The following is a 15,088-nucleotide window of genomic DNA, read 5'->3' on the forward strand; positions in this document are numbered from 1 at the left end:
ATCTTCCTGCATCTAGCCTGTCCAATCCCTTTAGGATTTTATACGTTTCAATAAGATCCCCCCTCAATTTTCTAAATTCCAACAAGTATAAGCCTAGTTGATCCAGTCTTTCATCATATGAAAGTCCTGCCATCCCAGGAATCAATCTGGTGAACCTTCTTTGTACTCCCTCTATGGCAAGAATGTCTTTCCTCAGATTAGGGGACCAAAACTGCACACAATACTCCAGGTGTGGTCTCACCAAGGCCTTGTACAACTGCAGTAGTACCTCCCTGCTCTTGTACTCGAATCCTCTCACTATAAATGCCAGCATACCATTCGCCTTTTTCACCGTCTGCTGTACCTGCATGCCCACTTCCAATGACTGGTGTATAATGACACCCAGGTGTCCCACCGCCAAGCCCACCTTCCCTCCCCCATTTCCCGCTCCCTATGCCACTCTGTTGTCCACTGGTCCTTCCCCACTGATCTCCCTCCTGGCACTTCTTGCAAGCCAAACAAGTGCCACCCCTGCCTGCCCCCCCCCAACACCTCCTCCCCTCACTACCGTTCAGTTCAGGGCCTCAAGCTGTCCTTCCAGGTGAGGCGACGCTTCGCCTGTGGGTCTGTCGGGGTCAGCTGCTGTATCCAGAGACCCGAGGTAGATTAGGACACCACCTCGCCAAGCCCCTGCCCTCAGTCCGCCAGAACAAGCAGGATCTCCCTGTGGCCACCCATTTCAAGTCCGCTTCCCATTCCCATTCCCATGCAGACAAGGCAGTCCCCTGCTGTCGCGATGAGGCCACACTCAGGCTGGAGGAGCAACACCTTACATTCCATCTGGGTAGCCTCCGACCTGATGCAGTGAACATCGATTTCTCGATCTTCTGGTAATTGCTGCCCCCTCCCCTGACTATTCCCCATTCCTGTTTCCCTCTCTCACCTTATCTCCTTACCTGCTTATCACCTTCCTCTGGTGCTCTTCCTCATTCCCTCTCTTCCATGGTCTTCGATCCTGTTCCATCAGATTCCTCTTTTTCCACCTCTTTATCTCTTTCACCAATCAACTTCTCAGCTTCCTTCCTTCAGCCGTTCCCTTCTCCTGGTTTCACCTGTCTCCTACCACCTTGGACTTCTTCCTCCCCTCCCCTCACCTTCTTGTTCTGTCTTCTCCTCTTCCTTTCCAGTCCCGATGAAGGGTCTCGGCCCAGAACGTTGACTGTTTAGTGTGTTCCATAGACGGTGTTAGCCTGCTGAGTTCCTGAGCATTTTGCGTGTGTGCGACATGGATAGGAGATTGGCAGGAGGCTGAGAGTGGGAATAAATTGGAGCCTTTTCTGGTTGGCTGCCAGTGACTAGTGGTGTTCCACAGGGGGTGATGTTGGGATTGCTTGTTTTCACGTTATAAGTCAATGATTTGTATGATAGAATTGATGGCTTTATGGTGCGTTTCTGCACACCAGTGTTGTAACACATGGTCATCTGATTTACTATCTCCTTTCTGTCAGAGTTGAACCAGCCCGGCCATTCTCCTCTGACCTCTCTCATTATCAAGACATTCTTTTCCCACAGAACTGCCACTCACTGGATTTTGTCCTATTTCTCACACCATTCCCCGTAAACTCTAGAGACTGCGTTGTGCACGAAAATCCCAGGAGATCAACAGTTTCTGAGATACTCAAACCACCCCATCTGGCACCAGCAATCATTCCACGATCAAAGTCACTTAGATCACATTTCAGAATCTGCTTGGTCTGAACAACAACTGAACCTCAGGACTGTGTCTGCATGCTTTTATGCATTGAGTTGCTGCCATGTGATTGGCTGATTAGATATTTACATTAACGAGCAGGTGTACCTAATAAAGTGGCCACTGGGTGTCTGTGTTACCATATATTACCTTGAGATTCATTTTTTTCAGGCATTTGCAGAAGAAAAAAAGAAATACAATAGAATTTATAAACAGACAAAGACTGACAAACAACCAATGTGCAAGAGAAAACAAATTGTGCAAATAACAAATATCCTGAGAACACGAGTTGTAAAAGGTTCTCGAAAGTGAGTCTGTCTGTTGAGGAATCAGATCAGTGGTAAATGAGGTTATCCACGCCGGTTCAGGAGCCTGATAGTTGAAGGGTGATAACTGTTCCTCAGCCTGGTGATGTGGGACCTGAGGCTCTGGTACCTCCTGGCCAATGGCAGTAGGGAGGACAGATCTTGGCCTGGATAGTTGAGAATCTTTGATAATGGATGCTGCTTTCTTGTGGCAGTGCTCCATGTGAGCAGTTATCAATACCTGATCAAAGTGCCTTTCCAGGTAGTGTTTATCTTTAACTGTTGTGAGACGTTCTGCCTCCATCAGTGTGTTTCAGATTGCAACCACCGTCAGGCTAAAAACAATTTCTTCCTCAGATCCTTCGTATTCCTCACCTCGAGACCTATGCCCGCTCGTCCTAGATATTGAACCCTGCTGTCCCAGACTCCACCCTGTCTGTGCCCCTCATAACTCTGCCAACCTCTGCCATGTCTCCTCACCTTCTCCGCTGCAAAGGAAGCAAACCCAGACGACCGGATCGCTCCCCGTAACTGGAACACTCCATCCCAGGCAACTTCTTACTGAACCTCCTCTGCAACCTCTCCAGTGCAATCTTGTCTTTAATGATTCTCTTTTTTTTGGGGGGGGTGGAGTGGGGTTTGGTGGGGGAAGGTATCTTGACATTCTTGGTAAGCCAGCGTTTGTTGCCCAGGCCAACGGAGAAGGCGGCGATAACGGTGTGGCTTTGCGGGTCCTGTCGGATGCACCCTTTAAAACTTAACCAAGAACACCAATGGTAATCCCCCAGCTTCCAAAAAAAAAAGTTGTTCCGTAAAATATAGGAGAATAATTCAGCCATTCAGCCCATCGATAGACTGGATAGACACCATTCTATCATGGTTGATATATTATCTCCCTCAATCCCATTCTCTTGCCTTATCCCCGTGACCTTTGACACCCTTACTAATCATGAACCTATCAACCTCCACTTTAAATATACCCAAAGACTTCGCCTCCGCAGCCGTCTTCGGCAACAAATGCCACAGATTTACCACCCTCTGGCTAAAGCAATTCATGAAATTCCTGTTCTAAACGGTCATCCCTGGTCCCTGGTCCACTTGGCTTCTACACCCAGATGTTCCACCATCTTGTGCTCCATTGGTTGGTCCCCTTTGTGAGGGCAACACAACTCAAGCTTGCCTTTCCTTCCAGGTAGCGCCTGAATCTGAAGCCCCTCTTATTCAGAAGGTGGAGGTGAGTTACCAACCTGCTGGCGGGGGTGGGCACTGCCTTATGGTCTGAGAGTGGGGGGGGGGGGCGGGCTTTACCTAGCGAGCTCTGGGCGAGGATTCACAGTGTACAGCACTGCACAAAAGTCTGAGGTGCATATATATATGTAGCTGGGGTGCCCAGGACTTTTTGCACAGTACTGTATTTGTGAACGTGAGTTTGTAAGTCTGACAGGAGCAAAGAATGTTGGGGGTGGCCAGGGTGGAGCGCTGTGGGAGGGGTGTGGGTCAGGTGGCAAAGAAGGAGTGCCAAGGGTAGGGAGGTGGTGCCCTGAGACACCGGGCAAGGTCATTTCATTCCAAACAATTGGTTTATTGACCATTACAGAATGTCTCTCTGGTGCTTCCCGCTCCCTCCCCTCTCCCTTCCCCTTTTCCCAACCATGATTCCCCTCTCCCTGCCCCCTTCCCACTCTCAGTCCACGATAGAGACCCAGATCAGAATCAGGTTTATCATCACTCACCTATGTCATGGAGTTCGTTTTTCTTCGCAGCAGCAGTAAGACTGTAAGACATAGGAGCAGAATTAGGCCATTCAGCCCATCCAGTCTGCTGTGCCATTCCATCATGGCTGATCCTGGATCCCACTCAACGCAACACACCTGCCTTCTCGCCATATCCTTTGATGCCCTGACCGATCAGGAAACGATCAACTTCTGCCTTAAATATACCCTTGGACTTGGCCTCCACCACAGTCTCTGGCAGAGCATTCCACAGATTCACAACTCTGGCTAAAAAAATTCTTCCTTACCTCTGCTCGAAAGGGTCACCTCTCAATTTTGAGGCTGTGCCCTCTAGTTCTGGATACCCCCACCACAGGAAACATCCTCTCCACATCCACCCTGTCTAGTCCTTTCAACATTTGGTAGGTTTCTATGAGATCCCCACACATTCTTCTAAATTCCAGTGAGTTCAGGCCCAAAGCTGCCAAACGTTCCTCATATGTTAACCCCTTCATTCCCTGAATCATCCTCGTGAACCTCCTCTCCAATGACAACACCTCCTCTCTGAGATATGAGGCCCAAAACTGTCGACAGTACTCTAAGTATGGCCTGTCTAGTGTCTTATAAAGCTTTAGCATTATTTCCTTGCTTTTATATTCTATTCCCCTTGAAATAAATGCAGTACAGTGCGATACATAAAATTAAAAATCAAAGGTTCAGTTAATATCAGAGAATGTATACAGTATACAACCTGAAGCTCATACTCTTCACAGACATCCATGAAACATTACTACAGTTCTGTGCAAAAGTCTGAGGCTCCCTCGCTATATAACTGTATGTGTCTAAGACTTTGCACAGTACTGTATATCCAAACGTCCTGTACAATGAGTCGCTTGTGTTTTCCAGGGATGGGAAGGGATTGAAGTCTGCAGGGGATGAGGTGGAGAGGAGGGCGGCTACAGGGTGGGATGGGGACTGACGTTTCAGGGCTGAGTGAGTGGGCCATGGGTGTAATGGGCGAGAAAGGGAAGAGTTCAGACTGTTCCACATCAGGGCATAAGAGGAGAGCCCCATGAGGGGACCCTGACAGGCGTCGTCCCACCCCAGGGTGCACACTCTGGTCTCAGTGGCGTTTGCTTGACTCGGGATGGGGGTGGGGGGGGGCAGTCAATGCCTTAAGGTCAGCTTCAGCGCCAGCGATCGGAAGATCAGGGTTCAATTCCCGCCAAAGACTGTAATGAGTTTTGTCCTCCCCCCACCCCCGGGACCGTGAGGCTTTCCTCCGGGTGCTCTGGTTTCCTCCCACGTTCCAAAACGCATGTAGGTTCGAGTCAGTGATTTTACGGACATGCTGTGAACCACAGCGACTCTTGCGGGCTGCCCCCAGCGCATCCTCAGACCGCGTCAGTCGTCGACGCGAGCGGCGCATTTTGTTTCGGTATTTGGGTGGACGTGTGACCAATAAAGATAATCTTCGAAGTGTTTCCTGGGGTTGGGGGGGGGTGCGGTCCCCGTTTGAACTTTGGGGTTGCGGTGCTGGAGTCTGGGGTGTCTGTTTGGGCCCAGCCGCGTTAACTGCGGGTGTTGGCACATCACGCCAGCTTGAGAGGGGCGCAGCCGGCCTCCGACGCTCATCCCACGTGCGACACCTCGTGTAGCTACTGCCGCATGTACCCTAGGAACGGGGAAGCCGCCTGACAGCTCACCGTGTGGACTGTGTGTTTCAGGTGGAGGTCCCGCTACAGAAAGTGTTCAACGGCTGTCCCTTGAAAATTAATTGTGTGACGTCCTGGACACACCCCAACACCAGAGGTAATGTCTGCCTGTAGCTCAGACCGACTGTGATCTGAACCGTCTCCCATCAGCGAACTTCAACTCGTGTTTTTCAATTCATTGACAGTGAGATACAGACTGATGAAGTAACCGTGGCAACGGTGACAGTGTGTGGCCATGGATAACTGGCTGATCTTTGTTTTGCAGCCCAGCACCTTATACTGGGGTCAGAGGAAGGGATCTACACCCTGAATCTAAACGAGCTGCAGGAAGCCACATTAGAACTGGTAAGGCCAAGTGTATTCACGGTCTCCTACAGAAACATAGAAACCTACAGCACAATACAGGCCCTTCGGCCCACAAAGTCGTGCCGAACCTGTCCCTACCTTAGAAATTACTAGGCTTACCCACAGCCCTCTATTTTTCTAAGCTGCATGTCCCTATCCAAAAGTCTCTTAAAAGACCCTATCGTATCCGCCTCTACCACGGTTGTCGGCAGCCCATTCCACGCACTCACTGCGTAAAACCGTACCCCTGACATTTCCTCTGTACCTGCTCCCCAGCACCTTAAACCTGTGTCCTCTTGTGGCAACCATTTCAGCCCTGGGAAAAAGCCTCTGACTATCCACACGATCAATGCCTCTCATCATCTTATACACCTCTATCAGGTCACCTCTCATCCTCCGTCGCTCCAAGAAGAAAAGGCCAAGTTCACTCAATCTGTTTTCATAAGGCATGCTCCCCAATCCAGGCAACATCCTTGTAAATCTCCTCTGCACCCTTTCTATGGTTTCCACATCCTTCCTGTAGTGAGGCGACCAGAACTGAGCACAGTACTCCAAGTGTGGTCTGACCAGGGTCCTATATAGCTGCAACATTACCTCTCGGCTCCTAAACTCAATTCCACAATTGATGAAGGCCAATAAACCGTATGCCTTCTTAACCACAGAGTCAACCTGCGCAGCAGCTTTGAGTGTCCTATCCTATGGACTCGGACCCCAAGATCCCTCTGAACCTCAACACTGACAAGAGTATATTCTGCCATCATATTTGACCTACTAAAATAAACCACTTCACACTTATCTGGGTTGAGCTCCATCTGCCACTTCTTGGCCCAGTTTTTCTACAACACACGCATTCACACGCACCCACCAGACACACAACACACATATATACCACTCTCTCTCACAACCACACAAACAAGCTGTAAAGAGCTGTAAACACAGCTCAGTACATCACAGAGACCAGTCTCCCCTCTTATGGACTCTGTCTACACTGTTGCTGCCAGGCTAATCAAAGACCCCTGCCCACCCTGGACATTCTCTTTTCCACCCCTCCCATCGACCGGAAGGCACAAAAGCCTGAAGCACATCCCACCAAGCTTGAGGGCGGTTTTATCCAACTGCCTTCAGACTTCTTGTACAAGATGGACTCTTGACCTCACAGCCTACCTCGTTACCGTGTCACATTTTATCATTTACTGCACTGCCCTCTCTCAGTAGCTGTGACACTTTACCCTGCATTGTTAGTGTTTCACCTTGTTCTACCTCGCGCACTGAGTGATCATCTGATCTGTATGAACAGTATGCAAGACAAGCTTTTCACTGTAGCTTGGTAATCAACCAATTCCAATTTGTAAACAAGAGAAAGTCTGCACGTGCAGGAAGTCCAAGCAACACACACACAATGCTGGAGGAACTCAGCAGGCCCGGCAGCATCAGTGGAAAAAAGTACAGTCGACGTTTCGGGCCGGGCTCTGCTGAAGGGTTCTGGCCCGAAACGTCGACTGTACTTTTTTCCATTGATGCAGCCTGGCCTGCTGGGTTCCTCCAGTATTTCATCTGTGTGCAATTCCAATACACGTCTGCATCCAGGTGTAAGCGAAGGGTACTGTGCAGATTCCCACTCCCTTCCCCTCTTTCCAACCATGACTCCCCTCTCCCTGCCCCTTTCCCACTCTCAGTCGACAATGGAGACCCGTATCAGAATCAGGGTTATCATCACTCACATACATCATGAAATTTGTTTATTTTTGCAGCAGTATGGTTCAATACATAATACATAAAATCACTACAATACTGAGCAAAAGTCTTAGGCAACACACGTGTGTGTGTGTGTGTGTGTGTGTCTATATATATATGCCTAAACTTTTGCACAGTACTGTGTAGTGTGGATGTATTCATACAGCATCCATTAATTCACAAGGATATACAGTTTACTCATTTATATTGATAGGTATGAACATGTTTAAACCCAAGCTATAGATACACTTGAAAATTTATGGTATTTTATTGTGAGCTACATGTACAGATTGGCCTTGACTGTGCTTCCTAACTGTGCAGAGTCCTGTGCGTATATTAACCCTTCTGACCTTTACACATGATGCCTTATGTACGTACTGTACGTTGACAATACACTCGTGCTCCCTGTATGTAACACGAAAAGTAAAACTTAACAAACGCTTGCATAATAGCGAGTAAACATTCAAAAATAGCGAGTAACATAACAGCATGGCTGAGCTCGGCTGGGGCCTGGCCTCTCCCGTCAGTGCTGCCCCCTCGTGTTCGAGCGGTGGCACGACAGGCTCTATTGTGCGCGTCTGTACGCTGCCGGGAGACTACCATCGGTTGCCAGACATCTGTCGCTCAGGGTCCTGGACTATTTTTTTTTTGAGTGAATATGCTTCTTTGCTCGATATTTTGAATTATGTTACTCGCTATTTTTGAATGTTTGCTTGCTATTTTAAATGCACCTTGGCCCCAGAGGAACACTGTCTAGTTTAGCTGTATCTGTTTGTATGATAGTTAACCTTGATTTGATTTTTGTCGCCTGCGAGCATTTGTTAAGTTTTAGTTTTTTGTGCATTGCCTGGATTACCTGTAACTTGTATTCAGATCTGCTCTTTTTGTGTCTGAGTGCAGTGGCTTTATCTGCCTAGCCGTGTACATTGGCTGTGTCTGTCTGCATTACCTGCTTCAGTGCCCATGTATAACTGCCACTTGCATGGGCGAAATCACGGTAAGATGACACTGTCCAGCACTTAAACCCCTGCTTTATGCCTCACAGCTGTATCCAGGACGATGTACTTGGGTCTACGTTGTCAGCAACATGTTAATCAGTATCTCAGGTAAGGCCGGGCTTGTGCTGAGAGCTTCCTTATTTCAACTCATCAAAATATCTTCTCTGAAGAAAACAATTGCACGCTCAAGGAAGGGTGTGTGCAGATATAGAGCTGAAATTTGGGGCTGTGCACATCCTCAGAACTTCCCCCTATCTGACAAGCTAACCACAAATCTTCAGCTGCAGATGGGTTATCACGTCACTTGAGAAAACTGACTCAACACTCACTGCTTTGGCAGAGAGAGAAATTATGGAAATGTACAACTCGGGGGCCATTCAGTTCTTGGTATCAACACCGGGCTAAAAAAAAATCTATAACTAATAGGCTGGTCTCATGTTATAGAGTCATAGAGAAATACAGCACAGAAGCAGGCCCTTCGGCCCATCTAGCCTGTGCTGAACCATTTGGACTGCCTACTCCCATCAACCTGCAGCGGGACCATTGCCCTCCATAAGGTTCTCTTTATCTGGGTTTAGCACCCGCGTGAAGATCTGATCACACTTTAGGTCCTGTTTATGCAGAAATAGAGAAAATTCTACAGGCTCCACGAACTTTGTTCCTGATGGCAGCAGCCCGAGGAGAGCATGACCCGGGTGGTGGGGGTCCCTGATGGTGGACGCTGCTCTCCTGCAACAGCGTTTCATGTCGATGTGCTCAACGGTGGGGAAGGCTTTACCCATAATGGACTGGGCCGTATCCACTACTCTCTGTAGGATTTTCTGTTAAAGTTTCCAAAATCGACACCACCATTGTCAGCTGAGGCAAAGTGGTGACGGATCAGCGTTTAGGAGGGAGATTGACAGTCTGACTGAGTGGTGCCACAGCAACGACCTCTCACTCAATGTCAGTCACTCAAAGAGCTGATTTCTTTGTTCTACTGTGAATGCCTGCAAGAAAATGATTCTCAGGGTAGTATGTGGGGGTATATGTGTACTTTGATTCTAAATTTTCTTTGAACTTTGAAGTCTGGCCAGGACACTCACACCCAAAGGAGGGTCTCCAGGGCCATTTGAAGTCTCATCCACCTCTCACATGTGGGAGTCACTGCTTAATGGTGGAACTTAGTGCAAACACCACATTTAGAACCATAGAAACTACAGCACAGAAACAGGCCCTTTGGCCCTTCTTGGCTGTGCCGAACCATTTTCTGCCTAGTCCCACTGTGTTTTGATGTCCGTGTGATAAATAAGAATCTGACTCTGAACTTGGAATTGACATCTGATAGACGCATCCAAATGTAATCTACCTCTTCCACTCCTTGACAGGTCCCCCTGACCAACTATGGTGGGAGGCACCTTTTTACTGGAATGTGTCCTGAAACTGTGTATTCCTCTCCATAGACGCTGCCTGGCCTGCTGAGTTTCTCCAGCATTTTGTGTGTGTGGCTGTAGATTTCCAGGATCTGCAGAACCTCTTGTGTTTACCTTTTCACTTTGTTGTTCTATCCTCCTTTTTGTCATTGAAACCTTCCCTGCGATTAATCCCTCCACTGGCCAGACCTCTGTTTCATTTAATAACTTCAATAGCTTTATAAGTCTTTGATAACTTTGAATAACTCCTTTAAGTCTTCCCTGAAGGTGACCAAACCCAGCTTCTCCAATAACCAAACGTCCTCATCCCTGGAATCACTTGCAAAGATCTCACTCAAGGTATAGGAGCATAATTAGGCCCTTTAGCCCATCAATACTGCTCTGCTAGTCCATCATGGCTGATCTATTTTCCCACGCCTTCTCGGCATAACCCTTGACACCCTTACTAATCAAGATCCTACCAACCTCTGCTTTAAGTTTACCAAATGGCCTGGCCTGCACAGCTGTCTATGGCAATGAATTCCACAGATTCACTACCCTCTGGCTAAAGAAATTCCTCCTCATCTCTGTTCTAAAGGGACATCCTGCTATACCGCACAGTCGCATTTCCTTTTCTGGTGTCTGATGCGGACAGTGTTGACAACGAGGAGTTTGTCTGCAGATTTTAGAACTGTCTTATTTACGGAGTTTTTATTGAAGAGATTATTCAGTCACTGGGCAAAAAAGAGTGGCACAGCACAAGATTTTTGTGCCCAGCGGTCATTAGAAATTAGAGGGGTGTACAGTATCCGTGCTGCTGTTAACAAGTTTCGGTTGTCCTTCCAGGGAAGGCCATGCAGCTACACTCTCACAGCTTGTTGGGACTTTACGAGCAGGCCAAAAAGGAACAGAGATCAATGGTTCACATCCCGACACATCGACTCTTAGCCAGGTAAGGCTCAGCCTAGCTGGGCACTGCTGGGATAGTTAAGCGCGCTTGAGTCCAACCGTTTTACTTCCTGTCTCCAGTCCTGTTCTGACACGTCGGTCCACGGCCTCATCTTCTGCCAAGGGTGTGAGGAGCAACTCCTCGTATTCCATCTCGGTAGGTTCCAACCTGATGGAATGGACTTCGGTTTCTCCTTTCAGAAATTTGTCTCTGTTTCTTTTCTTCTCCATCCCCACTTACCTCTTGTCTGCCTTTCACCTCCCCTGCTGGCTCTCCTCCTTTGTCTAAAGGTCCACTCTGCTCTACTGTCAGATTCCTTTCTCTCCCGCCCTTTACCTCTCCTACCCAACTGGCTTCACCTATCGCCTTCTAGCGATCCTCCTCCCCCTCATCCCATCTTTTTATTCTGCCATCTTCCCCCTTCCTTTCCAGTCCTGATGAAGAATCCCAGCTCAAAACATTGGCTGTTTATTCATTTCCATAGATGCTGCCTGACCTGCGTGAGTTCCTCCAGCATTTTGTATGTATTGCTCTGGATTTCCAGCATCTGCAGAATCTTTTGTGTCCGTAATGTAAGTGGACCAGTTATGGGGCAGCCAGGGAAGTAGCATACTGGGACACACTTCCCTCTGGTCTGGCCTGGCCTGGCTATTCTCAGCCCAAGTTCTTTTTGTCTGCAAATTCTGGACATAGTGGTCACACAGCATTAAGTTATTGGACCCAAGTTCAAATCTCACTTGCAGCAGATTATAGAGACATACAGCACAGAAACAGGCCCTTCAGCCCATCATGCAATTTCTGACTATCTCGGTGGCCTCTCTATAAAATACCTCCTTTACTTAATAAACTGACCACAAAGTGTCCCTTCATGTCTTCTCCTGCTGTAGCCATCCACTTCAAGGTTCGCCATGTCGTGCATTCAGAGATATTCTTCTGCACACCACTGTTGTAACGTGTGGTTATTTGAGTTACTGTCGCCTTCCTGTCAGCTTGAACCAGTCTGGCCATTCTCCTCTGACCTCTCGCATTAACAAGTGCTTTCACCCACAGAACTGATACTCACTGGATGATTTTTTTTTTGTTGTTGTTTGCTTTTTGAACCATTCTCTGTAAACTCTACAGACTGTTGTGCGTGAAAATCCCTGGAGATCAGCAGTTTCTGAAATACTCAAACCACCCCATCTGGCACCGATGATCATTCCGCATTCAGAGATCACATTTCTTCCACACTGTGATGTTTGGTCTGATCAACAATTGAACCTCTTTACCATGTCTGCATGCTTTCAGGCATTGAGTTACTGCCACATGATTGGCTGATTAGATATATACATTAACGAGCAGGTGTACAGGTGTACCTAATAATGTGGCCACTGAGTGTATAGTAATCCATTTTCCAGCACTTGGTTTGCGGCCTTTTTGAATAAAGTGCTCATCTAGATACTGAATTGTTGTGAGTGTTCCTGTCTGCACCATCCCCTCAGGCAGTGCATTTCAGATTCCAGCCCACCCCCCCCACCCGACTGAAAAATTACTTCCTCAGATCCCACTTAAGTCATCTGTTAAATTGATCCCCTCCTGCTTTGGACAACTCTGCACCTGGGAAAGGTTTCCTCCTATCTCATATTAGGCAGCCATCGATCCCAGGGGATCACGGGTTTGCCCCTCTGGTGGACTGTGTCCTCTCCTGAGCGGGAAGATTTGAAGAACCGGCTGTTGCCCCTGCAGCGGGTTCCCCCTCTCTACGTCACTGACATAGTCCAAGGGAAGGGCAAGTGCCGATACAGCTTGGCACCAGTGTCATCGCAGAGGTTGCCACAGTGAAGTTATAAACAACATCAAACTGCTTTAGTGACCCCGGCTCCGGATTTCTTCCTCGGGGTTTACTCCCGAAGCCCTTCCTGTGGGTAGGTATGGCTACAAGGCAGCGGAGGTTTAAAATTAAGAGTTTTCCTTCTCCTAGGCGGGCTGCCATCCAAGCCCCACCTGCCCAACCTCCTATCTAAGCCTCTCATATTTCCGTATATCTGCAGACCTTAAATTCACACAGTAGTCTGGAATTTGGGGGCGGGGGGGGGAAGCAACTAGTCTTCGTAACAATGTTTGACAACCCCTGGCTTGCTATAAAACCGAGAAAATCTGCAGTCGCTGGAAATCCGAGCAGCACACACAAAATGCTGGAGGAACTCAGCAGGCCAGGCAGCGTCTATGGAAAAGAGGGGTCTCGGCCCGAAACGTCGATTGTTTACCCTTTTCTGTCGAGGCTGCCTGGCCCGCTGAGCCCCTCATGCACTTTTTGTGTGTTGCTTGTTATAAAAACCTACTTGGTTCACGAAATTCTCTGTCCATGTCCAGTGTGGGCTTTGCTTGAGTGGTGGTTGGCCATTGTGTACAATGATGGTGATAGGAACCCGTGCAGGAGAGTTTTTAAAGGGGAAAAGACTGGGGCAGTCCCACTCCCTCAACCTCTGAAATCCAGGTCCAGTGGTAGGAACAAACATCACAAACGGGGGTCTTGCTCGGTTACAGTGGGTGACCATGATGTGTTCTGTGCCTTATCATGCCCTTCGCTCTCCACGGAGCGTGGCAGTACTGCCAGCCCGGCCATTGGGTCTCGCGGTAGATCTCATCCGCCCCGTCCGCCGGACCCAACTTCACGGACTGGGACAGGCATGTCCCTGTCTCACCGGGGTATGAGGCCGCCGGCCACTTTCACCTGTCAAAGCGGTGTACCGGGGCGTGGCCTCTGTCGCGTGCAAACAGCTACTTGGAGCCGCAGGTGAGAGCCGAGTGTCCGGTGGGGACCAAAGGTGAGTGAGTCGCCCAGGTATGGACACAACCAGAGGCGCTACCCCTCCCTGGACCTTAGGTGACTGTGGGCTACATAAAGGAATGGAAAGTACTGGGTTAGCAGCGTTGTGCTTAGACGTGTTTGTCTGTTCCCTGCAGGAAGAATGCAACATCCAGTAAGATTCCAGACACCAAAAGCTGCAGGAAGTGTTCTGTTGGTAAGTTGGTCGAAATGCCTCCACAAACTCCCCCTCACCTAGTCCCACTCTGCACCAATGTCCTACCCTCCCCTCTCATTATAACCCTCCCCAATATAGCTCACAATCCCACGATACATCCCATTCCAATGACTGTAACACTAACATATCCCAAATCTCTCAAGTCCCCCAGCACCCATCCTTATCATTGTAACCCTCACTTTTAACATTGCTATACCCCGCTTAGTTGGGGTCGACCGTGGATGTTGCGTCCCAGCTGTCTACGTGATAAGCAAGCCAGTAAGATATGGAGAGCAAGGTGTTGCCCATGCAGGAGGCTCCCTCTCTCCACGCAGCTGATGAATCCAAAGGAACGGCAGAGACCGATACGGTTCGGCACCGGCGCCGTCGCAGGAGTTGCCAGTCAGCGTTGAGCTCAGTGTAGGGGCTCCAACTCCGGACTTTTCCTCGGGCTTTACTGCCAAAGCCTCCCCCACGAGTGGGCGTAGCTGCAGGGCAGCAGAGGTTTGAGATCGGAGTTTTCCTCCTGCTGGACGAGCTGCCGGCCACAGCTGATGAGCCCGGTCAGCCCAGAGCGGCTGGTTTTAGGGGACCAGTAACCCACCTCTGCTCCTTCCCCTTCTCCGCCAAGCCACTCGTGAAGGCCAGGAGCTGGACCTGGTTGTCGGAGGCTACTTGAGATGCACGCTATTGGGAGCATTTAATAGATAGTGGGAACTCGTCCCCTTTACCACCCCCAGCAATGACAACCATAACGAATCGTATGCCATTCCGCTCACACTGATACCCAACTGATATACCCCATACCAGTCACACTGATATTAATTTACTCGATATCTTTCATGGCATACCCCACACCAATTACTGAAACGATGTATAGCCAACAGACATGAGAATAATATTGAAATGTACCCAACATCCCTCACTGATTCTCTCCACACTCCACGCCCGCCCATCACTATAACGAAGACACTTTATACCCCATTGTATGTAAGTTCGCATTATTGACATCATTCTCCTCCACACTCTCGCAGTAATTGGCTGTGTACCCCTTATCCAAAATGCTTGCGGCTGAAAGTGTTTTCAATTCCAGATTTTGGAATGTAGAATGAGATAGCTTGGGAAAGCCATCATTCCCGACTGGGAATTGATGTGCTGCCGGTCCATACTTGTTCAACACACATACGTACTGGTGCAGCCGTTCA

The 15,088-nt window shown here is 48.8% G+C and overlaps 1 protein-coding gene across 1 annotated transcript in view; it reads left to right on the forward strand.

Annotated features, from left to right (window-relative positions):
• Positions 1–15,088, forward strand: part of LOC134353243 (mitogen-activated protein kinase kinase kinase kinase 5-like) — a 181,287-nt gene that overhangs the window by 142,401 nt on the left and 23,798 nt on the right. The window contains exons 20-25 of the mRNA XM_063061274.1: positions 3,227–3,268; positions 5,474–5,558; positions 5,727–5,806; positions 8,586–8,646; positions 10,776–10,881; positions 13,825–13,883. Coding sequence (XP_062917344.1) covers positions 3,227–3,268; positions 5,474–5,558; positions 5,727–5,806; positions 8,586–8,646; positions 10,776–10,881; positions 13,825–13,883 — 433 coding nt within the window. The remainder of the gene's footprint in view (positions 1–3,226; positions 3,269–5,473; positions 5,559–5,726; positions 5,807–8,585; positions 8,647–10,775; positions 10,882–13,824; positions 13,884–15,088) is intronic.

This window comes from Mobula hypostoma, chromosome 10 (genome assembly GCF_963921235.1).
Source record: "Mobula hypostoma chromosome 10, sMobHyp1.1, whole genome shotgun sequence".
NCBI lineage: Eukaryota > Metazoa > Chordata > Chondrichthyes > Myliobatiformes > Myliobatidae > Mobula > Mobula hypostoma.